Here is a 20433-nt window from a genome sequence, read left to right on the forward strand (position 1 = left end):
AACTGTGGTGAGGTCCCCTCCCATGACCAACACTATGCGAGTCCAGGTCCGGTATCTTCCCCAGTATCCTCTTTATGAACTCCACATCATCCCAATTTGGCGCATACACATTTACTAATACCACCTGCACCTCCTCCAGTTTCCCACTGACCATAATGTACCGACCTCCCACATCCGAAACTATTCAACCCGCCTCAAACACCACCCCCTTATTGATCAGGATCGCGACCCCTCTAGTCTTTGAATTCAGTCCCGCGTGAAAGACCTGACTGACCCAGCCTTTCCTCAATCTAATCTGGTCAGTTACTCTAAGCTGCGTCTCCTGCAACATTACCACGTCCGCCTTCAGTCCCCTAAGATGCGCGAACACACGTGCCCTCTTGACCGGCCTATTTACCACTTGAACATTCCAGGTGATCAGCCTAGTTGGGGGGCTCATTGTCTCCCCCCCCCCCTTTGCCGATCAGCCATCCCCTTTTTTGGGCCCGCCTCCAGCCAATGCTCTGTGCTTCCACTGGCCTGCCCCCATCAGCCTCCGCCCCCAACCTCCTCTCTGTCCCTTGGCCCAAGTCACTCCCTCGTCTGCAGAACATCTCCCCCCCCCCCCCTTCCCCAGTAACAACACACTGTAACCCAACCCCTTTGAAAAACCGGACATATGCACACCCCCCACTGTGCTTCCATGAGCTAACCCGCCCTGCTAGCTTGGTGGCCCCCATCCCTGGCGCCGGACAGTCTCCCACATATTGCTCCCCGAACTTCACCTTTTTCTTAAAAAGAGTCGACCTAATCTGGTTGAAGCCTGCTCTTCATCTGGCCACCTCCACACTCAGGTCTTGGTAGACCCGCAGGATACTATTGTCCCACTTACAGCTCCGTGCCTGCTTGGCCCACTGTGGAATGCACTCCTTATACAAATACCTGTGGAATCTCACCACCATTGCCCTCAGGGAGTGTCCCGTTCGCGGCTTCCTCGCGAGTGCTCTGTGAGCCCTGTCCACCTCCAAGGGTCGGGAGAATGCCCCATCCCCCAGCAGCTTCTCAAACATATCTGCGATGTATGCCCCAGCGTCCGCTCCTTCGGACCCCTCTGGGAGCCCAACGATTCTCAAGTTCTGCCGGCGGGACCTATTCTCTAGGTCCTCCACCTTCTCCAGGAGCTTCTTCTGCTGGTCTCTCAGCACCCCCACCTCCAACTCCACCACAGTTTGATGTTCCACCTGCTCAGCCAGCGCCTTCTCCACCTTCTGGATCGCCCGATCTTGGGCATCCAATCTAAGCTCCAGCCGCTCGATCGACTCTTTTATCGGGTCCAAGCAGCCCCGTTTCTGCTTAGCAAAGCCTTCCTAAATAACTTGCATCAGCTGCTCCGTTGACCGCTGGGTCGACAAACCAGAGGTCCGGTCCTCTGCCATGCTGTCTCCCGCTGCAGCTTCAGCCCAAGCCTTCTCTGTCTTTCTGTTTCTGCCTTTACGAGCACTTCTAGTCATTCTCTCCATGCACCGATGTGGGAATTCAGTACACAATTGCCTCTGTCTTCAGTTTTGCAGTTCAAGTCCGGGAGAAAATTGGGGGAAAAGGTCCAAAAGTCCGACCCGAGCGGGAGCCACCGAATGTGCGACTTACTCCTTCATAGCCGCCACCCGAAGTGACCTTTTAATTTTTGTTCACTTATGGGATGTGGGCGTTGCTGGTTAGACCAGCATTTATTACCCATCCCTAGTTGCCCTTCAGAAGGTGGTGGTGGTGAGTTACCTTGTTGAACCGTGTGTACTGACAGGTGTTTAATGGCAATGGACGAATAAGAGTAACAAATGATAAATGCTCAGGTGTAATTATAAACAAATATTAATTAATGCAGGAAGATAAATTCAAGATCAGAGGAGTCTGACATAGCCTGGGGTAGAGGCTATCTCATTATTCTGTTCTAACCCTCACTGTGTGCAGGAAGAGCTTCAATATTGAAAGTTTGAAAACATTTATTGATATGTTTCCTTTCTCGGTTTCTTCATGAAGTTATGTCCTTATGAACTAAAGTTTAGATCCGCCAACCATCACTCTGTATATGCTGCTGCCCTTATAGCTGCTGTTGCTCTTGCCATTACAGAATTGAGAGTATATGGAATGCAATTTCACAAACCATTCATGATTGGTGAAATTTATTGCAGATGTTACTTTACGTACTTGTGCTAGGGTAGATTTTTTACAAATGATTGCATCTTTGGAGGGTAGCATAAAATGGATGGTTAAATGGGGATAGTTTGAATCATCTCATGTATTCTTCAGTGAATATGTCAAAGAAAAACAAACCTGCAGTTTCCGCTATGATTTGTAGATTTGAACTGAAGCTTCACCAGTCATGGGGAAAGTGACTGCTTTAGCACAAACAAAAAGCTGGCCAAGAATTGAGAAACGCATTCCACTTTTTATTCACAGAATGATTCCAGGGATAAGGAAGGAGAAGTTGAGGTCGTTCTCTTTGACGAAGGTTGAGAGGAGATTTGATAGAGATATTCAAAGTCATGAGGGGTTTGAACAGTGTGGATGGGAGAAACTATTCCCATTGGTAGAAACATAGAGAAATGGAGACCAGTGATTTAAACTAATTGGCAAAGGAATAAATGGTGACACGAGGGAAAGGCTTTTTATGGAGCAAGTGGTTAGTCAAGGTATGGAATGCAATACCTAAAGAGTGTGGTGGAGGCAGGGACACTTGCATTCAAAATGAAACTGGATCATTATCTAAAAAGGCAAAGTTTACAAGGTTATGAGGACAAGGAAAAGGATTGGCACTAGGTGAATTTCTCGGTCAGAGAACCAGCACTATTGACGGGACTAATGGTATCCTTTTGTGCTGGATCCATTCTATGACTCATATGTTTTGTGTGCACCACCACCACAACAGGCTGTCTGAATGAAATTTTAGCCATTCTTGCCCAGAAAGAAAGCTCAGAACTTTGAACATGGAAGAGGCCATTCAGCCCACTCTAGCTGTGCAGATGCTTGCTCCACACCAAACGATCTTTAATTCAGTTTTTTTGCACATTTTAATGTCTTCGCTTTTGCCTTATTTAATTCTCTTGAATACAGCAGTTGAACTGGTTTGGAGAGCCACTTGAGGTACTGCATTCCTTTTTCTAATAACCCTTTTTTTCGGTGGGGGCGGGGTGGACTTCATTCTGACTTGTTTTTATGCCCCTTGTAATGAACCAAAATTTATGAACTTTGTTCCATATAGACAGCATCCACTGCATTCCCTTTATTGACCCTCTTCATCAATCAAAGAATGCAATTAGATCAGTCGAGCATGATCTGCCTTTCAGAAATCTATGCTGGCTAGCCTTAATAATCGCTTCATGCCATAGGCTCTTTATGTGTTGGTATTAATGCTTTTTCAAAATAAGATTGGTGTTTGAAGTTGCTGGTTATGTTTTAAAGAAGACTTTGAAAGTAATTAAGCTAATTTTGCAAAAATAATTTATATACTTTATTGACTTTGTGTAATAAGTTGTTAGCCAAAGACTCTGGAGCAAAGATCTGCGAACGTTTTGCACCGACAGTAATAATGTCGCTCCGGCGAATAATCAACTTCTACAAGTTGATTTGAGTTTCACTTTACTCATGGTGTTTTGTGTTGTCCGTTTACAGCTGGTAGCTGGAAGTGTTGTAATGTCGTTTGAAGAGGTCTGCCCTGAGCGAATTGACTTGATTCACAAGAATTACCGCAAGCTGTGTAACCTGTTGGTAGACGTGGAGGAGTGGGGACAGGTTGTTATAATCAACATGCTCACTCGCTATGCACGAACACAGTTTCTAAGTCCATGGAAAGAGGTGAGTATTGTGCTTGGAAAGAATTCTATCCTTTACATTGCCTCACCTGCTTATGTGTTTACAAAACAAATCAATTGTCTATACTTGGAGATGCTTCTGAAAAACAAAGGCAAGCCTTTAAGTGGAAATTTAAATAAAAAGACTTGAAATTACATGGGAATTTGTTCTGAATATTAATACAAGGATTAAATTGAGCTCCAGACATTGGTTTCTAATGATATAGCAAACTTGGCAAATAAGTCATTTTATTATAAATACCATGTTCAATGTGAATTATTCTTGTATTACATTTGATGGCCCTATTTGATGGCTCTTGTGAAATAAAAGGTTTCTAAAATATTTTTGAATTTTTCAGAGGAAACGCAAGTATTTAACTTCAGTATCAGCTATGTGTTTACCAGAAATGTATCTTTTGATGAAAGGCATGACATAGCAGTCTGAAATTGTCTAAACAAAATTGTATTACTCAAAAAAAATTCCAAATGGACACTGCTTGTAGGTTCCACTTTAACACCCACCTTTTGCTCACCAAATCCTTGTCACCTTGGACTTTTTTGTTTTGAGTTTACTCTTTCTATTTACTTTAATGTTTTCTATTCATTTAAATGTATGTGTATCCCGTCACAGAGATCTCTAGCTGATCAAAATGTTCTTGTCTCTCTCCCTGAGTTTGGATCATGGTCTTGCTGCTCTCTCTACCTCTGCACTGTGCCTGGATGATGTGTTAACTGGAACTGAAAGCAGTGTTTCAGGTGTAGCTTGACCAGGGTACGGTTTTAAAATGACACCTGAGAAATTGAAATCGACCTGTAATAACTTGTATTCCTGTAGCACCTTTAATGTAGAGAAACATCACAAGGTGTTTCACACGAGTATTCCAAAACAAAGTATGATACTAAGCCACATAAGGTGATATTGGGTCAAATGAACCAGAGCTTAGTCAAAGAAGTCTGTTTTAAGGGGTGCCTTAAAGGAGGAAAGCAAGGTGGGGAGGTGTAGGAAGGCAAAACCAGCGCTTGGGGTCGAGGGATCTGAAGGCACGACTTTCACTCGGCAATTACAATTGGGAATGCACAAGAGGCCAGATTTGGATGAGTGCAGGTTTCTTAGACAATATAACTGTTATATTTATTACTACCTCATGCTATTTAGACATGATGAATTTGATTACTGTCTTGGCTGCCAGATTTTACATGGGGCGATCCCCCACCATTTATAAAAGCAACCAGATTTTTATTCCATTGATTTTTAATGGAATAAAAATTGGACAATTTCTGCAATGGGTAATTGAGATGCCCCACCAGATTATTGTCCAGGTGACCCAAGTAGTGGCAAGTTAATCTTTAGGTTGCTAAACGTCCTCCTTAGCAGTTTCTATTGCAACACCAATTTATATTCATACTGTGCCTTTAACGTTAGAAAAATATTCAATGGCATTTAGCAGATTGTTAAGGGGAAAAAATGGACTCTCTGCCCAAGATGGGGTGACTGGAGCTTGATCAGAGATGGATTCTAAGGAAAGTCTGGAAGAGGAGACCTTTGCACCACACAAGTACCAGGCAGTGACCATCTCCGACAAGAGAGAATCTAACTGAATCTAACTGAGGACATTCAAATGGTCATTGGATAGACATATAGACAATAAGGGAATATTGTAGATGGGCTTTAGAGTGGTTTCACAGGTCGGCGCAACATTGAGGGCTGAAGGGCCTGGATTGTACTGTTATGTTCTATGTTGTAGTGCAAGGTAATACGACAAGACAGAGTTAAATCACAATGATGATTTATTAACAGCGGAGGGACTTTATATTACAGAACAACACCGGTCTAATTCCATTGACTCCAAGGCTTACACTGATGATTCCTCCCTAGTCGGATCTTTGTCCGTGCACCTGATAGGCCCAGGCTTCCAGCGCACCGTCCCCATAGGTTCCAGGCGGGTATGCGCTGTGCAACTGCTGGAGAAGTGGCTGTTGCCCGGGGGAGGCACTATCACTTTTACCCCACAAAAGAACACTGTTTGCACAGCTAATTTCATCCCAGCACTGCAAGTAGGGCATGACTTGCTCTGACTAATCAAAATGCCAGCCAGTTAGAACCCTTTTACCTTCGATAAGACCAGGTCCCTGCCTGTCCATATGTTGATATGGGCAGAGTGTGGTGAAAATTCCAAGCAATCTCCTGTGGAATAGGAGGCACAGGTACCATCTGTGGAAGTGGAAGCTGCCTGAAACCAGTGGTACTTGAGATCTGTGTTGAAAAAAGTGGAGTAATACGCAGCCAACAGTAATGCTCATCTTTGTATTCTGGCCAATGTGATTGGCGGAAACAGAGAAGCCCAAATAATGGCTAATGGTCCGAGATAATAATGAAGTGGCGGGCACCCCCCCCCCCCCCCCCCCCCCCCCCCCCCCGGGGTTGCTGCTGCTGCTGACCATTGTCTACCGTTCTGCCAGGAAGTCCAAGAACGGTTGCCACTGCCTGAAGAACCCTTGCACCGATCCCCTTAAGGCAAATTTCACCCTCTCCAATTTAATAAGCCCCGCCATATCGTTGATCCAGGATTCCACGCTTGGGGGCCGCGCATCCTTCCACTGAAGAAGAATCCTTCGCCGGGCTACCAGGGACGCAAATGCCAGAATACCGGCCTCTTTCGCCTCCTGCACTCCCGGCTCCCCTGCAACCCCAAATATTGCGAGCCCCCAGCCCGGTTTGACCCTGGATCCTACCACCCCCGACACCGTCCTCACTACGCCCTTCCAAAATTCCTCCAGCGCTGGGCATGCCCAGAACATATGGGTGTAGTTTGCTGGGCTCCCTGAGCACCTAACACACCTGTCCTCGCCCTCAAAAAACCGACTCATCCTTGTCCCGGTCATGTGTGCCCTGTGCAGCACCTTAAACTGTATGAGGCTGAGCCTCGCGCACAAAGAGGAAGAGTTCACCCTCCCAAGGGCATCTGCCCACGTCCCCTCCTCGATCTCCTCCCCCAACTCCTCCTCCCACTTACCTTTCAACTCCACCACCGAGGCATCTTCCTCCTCCTGCATCACTTGGTATGTTGCCAAGATCTTCCACTCTCCAACCCACACCCCCGAGAGCACCTTGTCCTGTACAGCAACAGCGGGAATTCCACCACTTGCTGCCTGGCAAACGCCCTTACCTGTAGATATCTAAAGTGTTCCACGGGGGGGAGCCCGTACTTCTCCTCCAGCTCACCCAGGCTCGCAAACTTCCCATCCACAAACAAGTCCCCCAACCTTCTTATCCCTGCCCTGTGCCACCCCAAAAACCCTCCATCTATTTTCCCTGGGACAAACCGGTGGTTCCCCCGTATCAGGGTGCACACCGAGGTCCCCACTTCTCTCCTGTGCCAACTCCATTGCCCCCAGATTATGAGGGTAGCCGCCACCACCGGGCTCATGGTATACGTCATTGGAGGGAGCGGCAGCGGCGCCGTTGCCAGCGCATCCAGACTCGTACCCTCACAGGACGCCGTCTCCAGTCTCTTCCATGCAGCCCCCTCCCCCTCCATCACCTACTTGCGCACCATCGTTGCATTGGCGGCCCAGTAGTACCCACAGAGGTTGGGCAGCGCCAGCCCCCCCCCCCCTTATTCCGCTCCAGGAACACCCTTCTCACCCTCGGAGTCCCTCGTGTCCACACAAACCCCGTTATGATCCTGTTGACCCGCCTAAAGAAGGCCTTCGGGATAAGAATGGGGAGGCACTGGAACAGGAACAAAAACCTTGGGAGCACCGTCATCTTGACTGACTGCACCCTACCCGCCAGGGACAGCGGCAACATGTCCCACCTCTTGAACGCCTCCTCCATTTGCTCCACCAGCCTCGTGAAATTAAGTCTATGCAGGGACCCCAGCTCCTGGCCACCTGGACCCCCAAATACCTGAAGCTCCTCTCCGCCCTTTTTAGTGGGAGCTCGCCAATCCCCCTCTCCTGATCCCCTGGGTAAACCACAAACAACTCGCTCTTCCCCATGTTGAGCTTGTACCCTGAGAAATCCCCGAACTTCCTGAGGATCCTCATTACCTCCAGCATTCTCCCCATCGGGTCCGCCACATATAGCAGCAAGTCGTCCGCATAGAGCGACACCCTATGCTCCTCCCCACCCCGCACCAACCCCCTCCAGTTCCTCAACTCTCTCAGTGCCATAGCCAGGGGTTCAAACGCCAGTGCGAAGAGCAGGGGGACAGGGGACACCCCTGCCTCGTCCCTCGATGCAACCAAAAGTACTCAGACCTCCTCTTGTTCGTGGCCACACTCGCCATCGGGACCTCGTACAACAGCCTAACCCACCTGACGAGCCCCTCCCCAAACCTGAACCTCTTCACCTCCCACAAGTACCCCCACTCTACCCTATCGAAGGCCTTCTCAGCATCCATCGCCACCACTATCTCCGCCTCCCTCGCCGGCATCATAATAACGCTCAGGAGCCTCCGCTCATTCGTGTTCAACTGCGTCCCCTTCACGAACCCCATCTGGTCTTCGTGGACAACCTGCGGCACCCAATCCTCAATTCTCATGGCTAAGACCTTCGCCAGCATCTACATTTACCAACGAAATCGGCCTGTAAGACCCACACTGCAGAGGATCCTTGTCCCCTTTCAGGATCAAGGAGATCAGTGCCCGGGTAAGCGTTGGGGGCAAGGCCCCCCCCCCCCCCCCCCCTCAATTGGTCCAGAAAGCGGCCCTACCCTCCGTCCTCCAGTGGGGGCTCGGACCGATACAGTTCCTCATAAAAGTCCCTGAAGACCCCATTGATGCCAACCCCACTCCGCGCCACACTCCCTCCCATATCCTTAACTCCCCCGATCTCCCTAGCTGCGCCCCGCTTCCGAAGCTGATGCGCCAGCATCCGGCTTGCCTTTTCCCCATATTCATAAACCGCCCCCTGGGCCTTCCTCCACTGCGCCTCCGCCTTCCTGGTGTCAACAGGTCGAATTCGGCCTGGTGGCTACACTTCTCCCTCAACAGTCCTTCCTCCGGCACCTCTGCGTACCTCCTGTCTACCATCACCATCTCCCCCACCAACCTCTCCCTCTGCTCTCTCCTCTCCTTGTGGGCCCTAATGGAGATCAGCTCTCCCCTAACCACCGCCTTCAGCGCCTACCAGACCATCCCCACTCTGACCTCCCCGTTATCATTGGGCTTCAGGTATCTCTCTATGCTTCCTCGGATCCGCTCACTCACCTCCTCGTCCGCCAACAGCCCCACCTCCAAGCACCACAACGGGCGCTGGTCCCTCTCCTGCCCCAGCTCTAGGTCTACCCAATGCGGGGCGTGATCCGAAATGGCTATCGCCGAGTACTCAGTATCGTCTACTCTTGCTATCAGCGCCCTGCTCATAACAAAAAAGTCGATCCGGGAATAGGCCTCATGAACGTGCGAGAAGAATGAAAATTCCCTGGCCCCCGGTCGTGCAAATCTCCAAGGGTCCACCCCTCCCATCTGGTCCATAAATCCTCTCAGCACTTTAGCCGCCGCCGGCCTCCTACCCGTCCGAGACCTGGAGCGGTCCAGTGCCGGATCCAACACTGTGTTAAAATCTCCCCCCATTATCAGGCCCCCCACTTCCAAGTCCGGGATCCGACCCAACATGCGCTGCATAAAACCCGCATCGTCCCAGTTCGGGGCGTACACCTTGACCAGCACCACCCTCTCCCCTAGCAGCTTACCACTTACCATTACGTACCTGCCGCCATTGTCTGTCACAATGCTCGACGCCTCGATCGACACCATCTTTCAAACCAAGATAGCCACACCCCGATTTTTGGCATCCAGCCCCGAATGAAACACCTGACCTGCCCACCCCTTCCTCAATCTTACCTGGTCTGCCACCTTCAGATGCGTTTCCTGGAGCATGACCACATCCGCCTTGAGCCCCTTCAGGTGTGCGAACACCCGGGCCTGCTTAACCGGCTCGTTCAGTCCCCTTACGTTCCAGGTTATCAGCAGGATCAGGGGGCTACCCGCACCCCATACCCGCCGACTAGCCATAACCCCTCCTCGGCCAGCCACCCGCCCGCACCCCACGCCTGGCCCGTTCCCCACGGAGGCAGACCCCCGTCCCAACCCCCTCTACTTGACCATACCAGCGGAAACCCGGTTTCCCCCCCCCTCCAGCTAGGGCCCCTCCTAGCTGCTTTGTTCCCCCCCATTGCACTCCCGCAAGTCAGCTGACTCCTGCTGACCCCGGCCACTCCCGCCTCTCCTTCGACTCCTCCCATTGTGGGACTTCCCCTCCCCCTCCATTACCCACCAGCAGGCTCTCCGCCTCCCCCTTCCATCCCAAGCGTGGGGAAAAAAACCCGCGCATCCCGGCCCCGCCCCCTCCAGCCTTCAGCGCGGGAAAAAGCCCGCGCTTTCCACCTGCCCGGCCCTGCCTCCTCTGGCGCAGCTCCTTTTACAGGCCAAGTCCCCTCACCCCCGACTCGGGCCTCCCCCACCCCCCCTACCGACCATCCACTCCCTACTCCGTTTACTTGCCTCCCTCCAAGAGCCCACCTGACAGACCCAACCAAAACAGTGCCTAACCCACCCTAACCACCCACACCGAATCAAAAAGAAACAAGAACAAAGATCCCCTCAAAATGTAACACAGCAACAAAAATCCCCGACCATCCCCATGCCCGACCCCCCCCATCCCGACTCTCAGTTTGTGTCAGATTCTCGGCCTGAACGAAGGCCCACGCCTCCTCCGGGCACTCAAAAGAATGGTGCCGGTCCTTGTAGGTGACCCACAGTCGCGCCTGCTGCAGCATGCCAAACTTCACCCCCTTCCTGTGCAGCACTGCCTTCGCCCGGTTGTACCCAGCCCTCTTCTTCGCCACCTCCGCGCTCCAGTCCTGATATATTTGAACCTCCGCGTTCTCCTACCTGCTGCTGCTCTCTTTCTTGGCCCACCTGAGTACGCACTCCCGATCAGTGAACCGATGAAACCGCACAAGCACCGCCCGCAGCGGCTCGATAGCCTTGGGCCTCCCCGCCAGCTCCAGGGGCCCCTGGAAGGACTCCGCTCCCATCAGCGAATTTAACATGGTGACCACATAGGCCCCCACGTCCGACCCCTCCAGCCCCTCCGGGGGGCCCAGGATCCGCAGATTCTTCCGCCTCGACCGATTCTCCATCTCCTCGAACCGTTCCTGCCATTTCTTGTGGAGCGACTCGTGCGCCTTTACCGCCAGGGCTAAGATCTTGTCCTCGTTATCAGAGATCTTTTGTCGGACCTCGCGGATCGCCACCCCCTGGGCCGTCCGGGTCTCCAGCAGCTTATCAATAGAAGTCTTCATCGGCTCCATCAGGTCCGCTTTGAGCTCCCTGAAGCAGCTCTGGATAACCTCCTGTTGCTCCTGCATCCACGCTGCCTGGTCCCCGCTCATCGCCATATTGCTCTTCTTCCCTCGCACTTTCTTTGGGTTCACCACCACTTTTTTAGTCGCCTCACTCCTGGTCCAAGCCATACACTGTCAGGGGAATGTTGAAGCCTTCTTCTCACACCGGGAAATGTCAAAAAAATGCCGTTGGGGGCCCTGAAAAGAGCCCAAAAGTCCGTTCCACGTGGGAGCTGCCGAACGTGCGACTTAGCTCTGCATAGCCGCAACCGGAAGTCCTTCATTGGTGGAATTTCTTGACTGCATACGTGACTGCCAAAGTCCCCGTATCTATCTGTGAGTACTTCCTTTCGGCATCCAACAATGTCCTGGAAGAAAAGGCGACAGGCCACTCCACGCCATCTTGCATCTTATGGAGAAATACTTCCCCAATGCCTTAAAGCGATACATCTCATGTGACTATGGATTAAAATTGTCTGGATTAAAATTGTCCAGATTAAAATGGACAAGTAAGGTTGATGATTGTAGGGCCTGCTTCACTGGGTCAAGAGATTTTCTCTGGGAATCTTCCCACTTCCATCACTGATATTTCTTCAATCGTTGGTGCAGGGGTGCAAAAATTATAGATAAGTTGGGTAAAAAACAGCCCTAGTTAGTTGACCATCCCTAAAAAGGACTTCAACTGAATCACGTTCCTTGGTGCCGGCACCCCGTTTATCATTTTTACCTTGTCCTCGAGAGATTTTTACCCTGTCCTCGAGTGTAAGTGTTTTTCGTCGACTTTGAAACCCAGATATTTGACGTCAACAGCCAAAAATCTCCTGAGGACTTGTTCCAAATTGGCGCTATGCTTTTTGGATGATGACCCGTTACTCAGACATTGTCCAGATGCACAAAACGTCAACATTTGGGATCCCTTGTAAATTACTCTGAGTGCTGTAATATTGCGCAGGCAGATGAAATACCGAAGGACAACCTCGTATACTGGAATGAGCCTTTCTGTGTGTTTATGGTGACTAATTTCCTCGATTCTTCCTTCAAATCAACCTGCTGGTACGCATGACTTCGATTCACTTGGGACCTCCTGACAATTTTGGGAAGAGTTCCTCTATCCTGTCTATTTATTTCAGCAGCCCTGTTCACCATCTTGTAATTGCTGCAGTTATTGTGCGGCCTGGCTTAAACACAGAAACTATTGGTGTTGCGCATTCCGAGAACTGTACTGGAGTAATTGCTCCCAGGTCTTCCAGAAGTCTCATCTCCACTTCAACTTTTTAGTATAGAGCACAAGGCACTGGTCGGGCTCTAAATAATTTTGTTGTGGAATCAGAGTCTGTGTAAATTTAACCTTCATCTCTGATGCACCCAGCTCCCTCTCAAATGCTTCCTGGTACTTGCATAGAATTTCCTGGAAATCCCCATCCGTGCTACTGAATATCTCCAGCCAATTCAGCTTGATTTTCTTCAGCCAATCCCACCCCATGAGGATCGGCCTCTGTCCTTTTACTACTGGTGCTGATATAATATCGGTGTTGACGTATGCTCATTATCCTAGAACCCCTACAGTCAGAAGGAGGCCATTCGACCCATCGAGTCTGAACTGAACTTCTGAAAGGGCACTCTACCTCGGGTCAGGCTCCCACCCAATCACAGTCATAGAATTTCATAGAATATACAGTGCAGAAGGAGGCCATTCGGCCCATCGAGTCTGCACCGGCTCTTGGAAAGAGCACCCCACCCAAGGTCAACACCTCCACCCTATCCCCATAACCCAGTAACCCCACCCAACACTAAGGGCAATTTTGGACACGAAGGGCAATTTATCATGGCCAATCCACCTAACCTGTACATCTATGGACTGTGGGAGGAAACCGGAGCACCCGGAGGAAACCCACGCATACACGGGGAGGATGTGCAGACTCCGCACAGACAGTGACCCAAGCCGGAATCGAACCTGGAACCCTGGAGCTGTGAAGCAATTGTGCTATCCACAATGCTACCGTGCTGCCCCTGCTAACCATTTGGGCACTAAGGGGCAATTGATCATGGCCAATCCACCTAACCATATCTTTGGACTAGGGGAGGAAACGAGAGCAACCAGAGGAAACCCATATTTAATGGATGGCTGTTAACAATAAGGGCAATTTCGATGGGTATCTTCACCATGTTGAGTTTATTCACCATGTTGAGTTTATAAACTTTGGACTTTTGGACTTCTCTTCCGGATCTTCCACAAACTTATTCATTGCATTTGCTGATGATTGTCTTTGGGAATTAGGTGCAGGCCGTCTGACTCTGCATTTGGCTTGTATGTGGCCTTTTCTATTACATCTGAAGTGAATATTGTAGCGCGAGGCAGTGTTAAATCAAAATGGTGACTTATTAAATTGAAGAACTCCAAAGCTGGTCTAGTCTCCCCATTTCCAAGGCTTACTCTGAAGATTCCCCCCCCCCCCCCCTTACCCGGGTCAACACCCTGGCACCAATAGGCCCAGGTTCATGCACTCCAATCCTTTGAAACTTACAGGATACTGCGAGGCCTAGATAGAGTGGACGTGGAGAGGATGTTTCTACTAGTAGGAAAATCGAGAACCAGGGGGAACAACCTCAGACTGAAGAGATGATCCTTTAAAACAGAGATGCGGAGGAATTTCTTCAGCCAGAGGGTGGTGAATCTGTGAAACTCTTTGCGGCAGAAGGCTGTGGAGGCCAAATCACTGAGCGTCTTTAAGACATAGATAGATCGGTTCTTGATTAATAAGGGGATATGGGGTTATGGGGAGAAATATCAGCCTTGATTGAATGGCGGAGAAGACTCGATGGGCCGAGTGGCCTATTTCTGCTCCTATGTCTTATGGTCTTATTTCTTATGGTTTTATTATGGTCCCCACAGGTTCCAGGTGGGTCACATGGCCCACGAAGAATTGCGTCTTAAAAGAGGACATACTATCACAGTAACCATTGCACCGTAACATTCAACAATATTACCATTGTGAATTCCTTGGGGGTTACCATTGCCATGAAACTCAACTGGTGGAACCATATATATGCTGTGGCTCCAAGAGCAGGTCGTAGGCCTGAAATTCTACAGTGACTCCTCACTCCCCAAAGCCTGCCTGCCATCTTGCAAGGCACAAGTCAGGAGTGTGACAGAATAGACAAAGCTGCCTGCTTGATTGGTATCTCTTCCACAAACATTCACTCCCTCCACCACCGAAGTAGAGCAGCAGCAGTATATACCATCCACCGGATGTGCAACAGGAACTCACCAAGACTCCTTAGGCAGCACCTCCAAAACCTATGACCACTACCATCTGGAATGGCGAGGGCAGTAGATACATTGGAACACCGCCACCTGGAAATTCCCCCTCCAAGCCACTCACCACTCTGACTTGGAAATATATTGCCATTCCTTCACTGTGCTGGGTCAAAATTCTGGAACTCCCTATCTAACAACACTGTAGATGTACCGACACCCGATAGACTCATAGAATTTACAGTGCAGAAGGAGGCCATTCGGCCGATCGAGTCTACACCGGCCCTTGGAAAGAGCACTCCACCCAAGCCCACACCTCCACCCCATCCCCGTAACCCCACCCAACCTTTTTTGGACATTAAGGGTAATTTAGCACAGCCAATCCACCTAACCTGCACATTTTTGGACTGTGGGAGGAAACCGGAGCACCCAGAGGAAACTCACGCAGACTTATAGGGAGAACATGCAGACTCCGCATAGATAGCGACCCAAGCTGGGAATCGAACCTGGGACCCTGGAGCTGTGAAGCAACTGTGCTAGCCATGGTGCTACCGTGCTGCCCCTAAACCACTGCAGTGGTTTAAGAAGGTAGCTCGAGGGCAATTGGGGATGGACAATAAATGCTGGCCCAGCTAACGATGTCCATATCCCTTGTATTAATGAAGGAGAGAGAGGTGTAGAAGCAGAGGAGTTTAGGGGGGGAATCAGGGTGGACCTAGGTGAGTCACATTCATGTTCAGCAGGTAATTGGGAAGGCAAATGGACTGTTGGCCTTTATTTCAAAGGGAATGGAATATAAAAATATGTAAGGCTTGCTAAAACTATACAAGGCACTAGTTAGACCACACCTTAGTTAGACCACACCTGGAATACTGCGAGCAGTTTTGGTCCCCTTATCTAAGGAAAGGTATACTGACATTGGAGGCAGCCCAGAGAAGATTCACTAGGTTGATCCTGTGTATGGAAGGGTTTTCTTATGAGGCGAGATTGAGTAGATTGGTGCACTGTACTCATTGGAGTCTTGAAGAATGAGAGATGACCTTACTGTGATATATAGGATCATCGGGGGATTGACAGGATAGATACTGAGGGAATGTTTCCTCTTGTGGGAGAGTCTAGGACCAGAGGGCATATCCAAAGACTGAGGGATCACCTATTTAAGAACGAGATGAGGAATTTCCTCTCGAGTGTAATGAATCTGTGGAATTTACCGCAGAGAGCTGTAGAGTCTGGTTCCATAAGTATGTTCATGGCTGAGATAGACCGATTTTCAATCAATAGGGTATCAAGGGTTTATGATGATGAGGTAAAAGTGGAGTTAAGGATTATATCAGATCAACCATGATCTCATTGAATGGTGGAGCAGACTCAATGGGCCGAGTGGCCGACTTCTGCTGCTCTGTCTTATGGCCTTACTCTGACCAAAGATATGTCTATCGCAGCCTTAAATGTGTTAAAACAATTGAGCATCCACAATCCTCTGGGGTAGAGAATTCCAAATATTCCCAACTACTTTGAGTGAAGTAATTTCTCCTCATCTCAGTCCTAAATAATCATCCCCCTTATCCTGAGACTACGCCCCAGTGTTTTAGACTCCCCAACCGGTGGAAACTATCTCTGTATCTGCCCTTTCAATTATCAAGTTCTCCAGTTTTGGACTCTCCCACAAGTGGAAACATTCTTTCCACATTTGACAATTTTTGATCTGCAAGGGAATCGAGAGTTATGGGAGCAAGCAGGAAAGGGAAGGCCTCAATCAGACCAACCATGATCTTATTGAATGACAGAATGGCTTACTCCTCCCTCCTCTTTATGTCCTTTTCACATCTTTAAATCCATTCATTCATCATAGGACTCCTTTGCGTTCTCCTTTTGTAAAAGAAAACGTCCCACCATGTTCACTCTTCCCTTTAGCTGTAATCTCTCAGTCCTGATACTATCCATGTAAATGTTTCTTTGCACTTTTACGAGTATCGATGTGCATAACTAAAAGTTACATTATAAATCATGCAAACTTAAGCAACATTTTTTTGTTTCAGCATAAACATTGTATTATAGGTTTAACTTCTTAGCATCGGGGTGTAAATCTACCACTCTTATGTTCTCGGTGACAATTAAAGGACTATTAACTAGACAGCAGTCATATCAATTATGGTATATTTTGTGTAATTTTTCTTACATGACAACTTTTATGATGAATATTCTAGCCTAAGTAAAGCCGATTACACAGTGCAGTACTCTGAATTCATAGTGCTGTCACAGAGAAGACCGATTGACTTTATATTTCCATATTAATGAGGAGATTTGTTAACGGGGTGCTTGACTAAAAGAAAATAAAAGCATATTTATAGGGTTTGACATTTATAAATGGAGCTGATGTAGGAAAATGGAAATTGAACCTTTTTAAGTTAATAAATTTGGGAGACTGATAAAATGAAGGTTTTCAAATTTTTGTAAATGTTACAAAAATACCATTGTTAAAGAGATGTCCTTACAATTGACCCTCAGCTTAACAAAATGTTTCCTATTTTAAAAATGCATATTGTGTATGCTCACTGAAGGATTAAGAGAAAGTGTGACAAAAATATGTAGGAACTTGGTAGAATGCAGAATTATTTTTGCAGAAGCAAAATTAGCATTGTGAAAATAGCATCTAAATATGTATAGTAATGTATTAAGAGTTTTTAACTTGTCATTCAGATTAATAATGTGTTATCTTTGAGATTGGGCAAGAAAGAGGACTTTTTTCGCTGTGTAATATACCGCAAAATTTTAACATGAAGGAATTTTCTAACATTCTCTGAGATTATATATTTTGCTTCAGGAATAAAACTTTCTTTGTTTTTTTTTGAAGCAGTAATGCTCCCAGAAATTATCAAACATAATGTTAAAAAATAGAAGCCAGCGAGGCATACTGGAATTTAGGTGTTAAACTTGTTAAACAGTAACCTCGTGACTTGCGACATGAGCAAGTGCTTGATCTGTTCTGGTCTTGTATTGTGTTTTAGTCCATCTGTTGCACTATTAATTATTCAAGAAAATTTGTTTGAAAGTGGATCCATTTGAAGTGTTTACCCATTGATTAAGGTGTCATAAAAATGAGATGTCATGGATTTGCAGGCAAAGTGTTCTGCTCATAGATCTTGGGAACGATTTACTTGTATACAGATAGCTAGCTAATGGAATATTGTTTACGTATGAAGCGGAACCCTGGGGTGAAGATAATTTATGAGGTATTGTGTTTGTTCCTGGCTAAAGAAGTCAACGAGTATCTTGTAAGAAGAGACAAACGAACACCTTATGATTTGGGAGCCTTTGACAAAGAGTCATCTGGACTTGAAATGTTAGCTCTTTTCTCTCCCTGCAGATGCTGTCAGACCTGCTGAGATTGTCCAGCATTTTCTCTTTCGTTTCAGATTCCAGCATCCGCAGTAATTTGCTTTTAGCCACACACATCAGGCCATCAGCAGATCTGTTATCAAACTTTGACCTCTGTAATGCCCCTCCATTTGCCCCACAGTTGGTGAGTGTGCCTTAAACCATTTAGTAATTCTACCACTCCACCATCCTCTCAGCATGACAGGCTGACTTGTATTTTACCGTTTTGCCTGTCCAATTCCTAATTATAGCTCTTCAAGCCCATACTTGGTCAGGCTCTTTCAGGCAACAATGCCCAAGACCCAGAGAGTGGTGTGAAAGTGGGATCTTCGATGCAGCACTGTCTACAACTCTGCATTCACTGCCTAAGGGAAAATAGGTCAGAGGGACACTAGCTGGTTTGAGGCTGGACTGAAATGGAGCCACTTGCTGCAGCCAAGAGGAAAACTTGCAACACTGTGCCAGTCAATACTGGTTGAAAAGATCCACTGCTGAATCCGGGGATGCGAGAGGGATGTATGAAGCATTTAAGAAGGCCACAGGTCCAGCAGAAACCAAATCAGCCCCTTTGAAGATAAAGATGGAAAAAGATCTTCTCTGAACCTTGCAAGCAGATGAAGTGGTAGGTCCAGCACTACCTGTCATGATATGCAAACATGCAGTTAATGAACACATCGAATAGGACACGACCAACGAGCAGTCAGGACACTCTGGGGCGTATCTCACTATAAAAGGGATGAGGCACTCACACCCCGCCTCTTTCCACAGACCAACATCTACAGAGTGAGACAGGGTGTATCCTCAGCATCACACCCCAGCACATGGCTTAGAGCAAGGCTGGTTCAGTTAGACTGAGTTACTACCTTTATATTAGCAGAGAGTCAAACTCATTGAGAACTGTGCTAATAGTGCAATAAAGCACATTGAACTCACTTCAAAGTCTGGAGCATCTTTTACTCCAAACTGCATCAAGTGGCAGCTTGTGTTATTCCAAATTACGTAACACGACACTACCTTGAATGCTACACATCAGAACGCTAGACAACAGAACACTACACAACAGAACACATTATCACTGAAGAAACTCAGCGCCATTCCAGACTTTCCTGTCATGGAACAACTGGACAGAGAGCCTACCATATTAGAGTTTAACAAGGTTATCGACTCTTGCCAATGGTAAAGCCCCAGGAAATGATGATGTTCCACCAGAAATTATAAAAGGTGGAAACCAAATCCCAGAGGCTGACTTGCCTTCCTAATCATAATCTTTTTCTGAAAAAACTGCTGATCGCAGAAGCATAGAATTCCAGAAATTCTTTTGGATTTTAAAAATTGCAAGATTTATTAACAAGAAGAAAAGAAAAGGTAGCACACAAGGTTAAAGTTACCAGTTAAAATAGTTCACCAAAACAGGAAAGGCAGGCAGTGAAGAGGAAATAAAGATTTTACAGACGGATATAGATAGGTTAGGAAATTGGGCCAAAATTGGGCAGATAGGGCTTAATGTGGATAAGTGTGAGGTTATCCATAAAAAATAGAAATGCAAATTATTATCTAAGTGGAAAGCAGATCAAAATGCATCAGGGCAGAGGGATCTTTGGTATCTTTGTTCATGAATCGAAGAAAGTTGGTATGCAGGTACAGCATGTAATTAGAAAGGCAAATGTAATGTTAGAGTTTATTGAAAAAGGATTGGAGTATAAAAGTAGAGAGATGTTGCAATTGTATAGGGTGTTGGTGAAACCACATCTGGAGCATTGTGTCCAATTGTGGTCTCCTTATTTGAGGACGGATGTGGTGGCAATGAAGGCTGTTTAGACAAAGTTCGTCAGATTGATTCCGGGGATGAAAGGTTGACATGTGAGGAGAGATTAAACAGATTGGGCTTGTACTCGCTGGAATTTAGAAGGATGAGAGGGGATCTGATGGAGGTATACAAAATACTACAAGGGATTGATGAAATAAACATAGACCAAAAATTCCCCCTTGTAGGGCTATCTAGAATGAGAGGTCACAGATATAGGCTGAGAGGCGGTAGATTTAGAACTGAGGCGAGGAGACATTACTTCTCACAGATGGTGATGAATTTGTGGAACTCGCTGCCTCATAATGCGGTGGAGTCTGAGCATTAAATGGTTTCAAGAAGGAGACGGATATATTTCTGATAAAAACATATTAAAGGGATATGGGGAACAGGTGGGGAGGTGGATTTGAGACCAGCAAGATATCAGCCATGATCTGATTGGCAGAGCAGGCTCGAGGGGCTGAATTGCCTATTTGTGTTCCTAATTCCTATGTTCTTATACCCCCCAAAAAAATCACTTGGACAGAACACACACAAGTAAACACCTTTTTGGCAACAGTTCCTCATTGATTTTCAACACTCAAAATCTAGTAATATTACCCAAGGTAAAACTGCTGTAACTTTAGTGAAGGTATGCAACACGACTTCTTACTCTCTTCCACTCTTCTGGAAATCCAAGACAATTCGGAAACAAAGACTGCTTTTTAAAATAAAGCCTTGCCTCGTTTCTGGATGGTTTCTTTACATTCTGTACTTTCTCTAGGCACAAAACTGGCTCAGGACATCTCACCATGCAGCTAAATGGGTAGGTTT

General features: G+C 47.4%; 1 protein-coding gene across 1 annotated transcript in view; it reads left to right on the top strand.

The window, feature by feature from the left end:
• The window catches only part of ap3b1a (adaptor related protein complex 3 subunit beta 1a), a 411535-nt gene that overhangs the window by 139603 nt on the left and 251499 nt on the right, over positions 1-20433 (top strand). The window contains exon 7 of the mRNA XM_072516008.1: positions 3649-3831. Coding sequence (XP_072372109.1) covers positions 3649-3831 — 183 coding nt within the window. The remainder of the gene's footprint in view (positions 1-3648; positions 3832-20433) is intronic.

This window comes from Scyliorhinus torazame, chromosome 9, assembly GCF_047496885.1.
Source record: "Scyliorhinus torazame isolate Kashiwa2021f chromosome 9, sScyTor2.1, whole genome shotgun sequence".
NCBI lineage: Eukaryota > Metazoa > Chordata > Chondrichthyes > Carcharhiniformes > Scyliorhinidae > Scyliorhinus > Scyliorhinus torazame.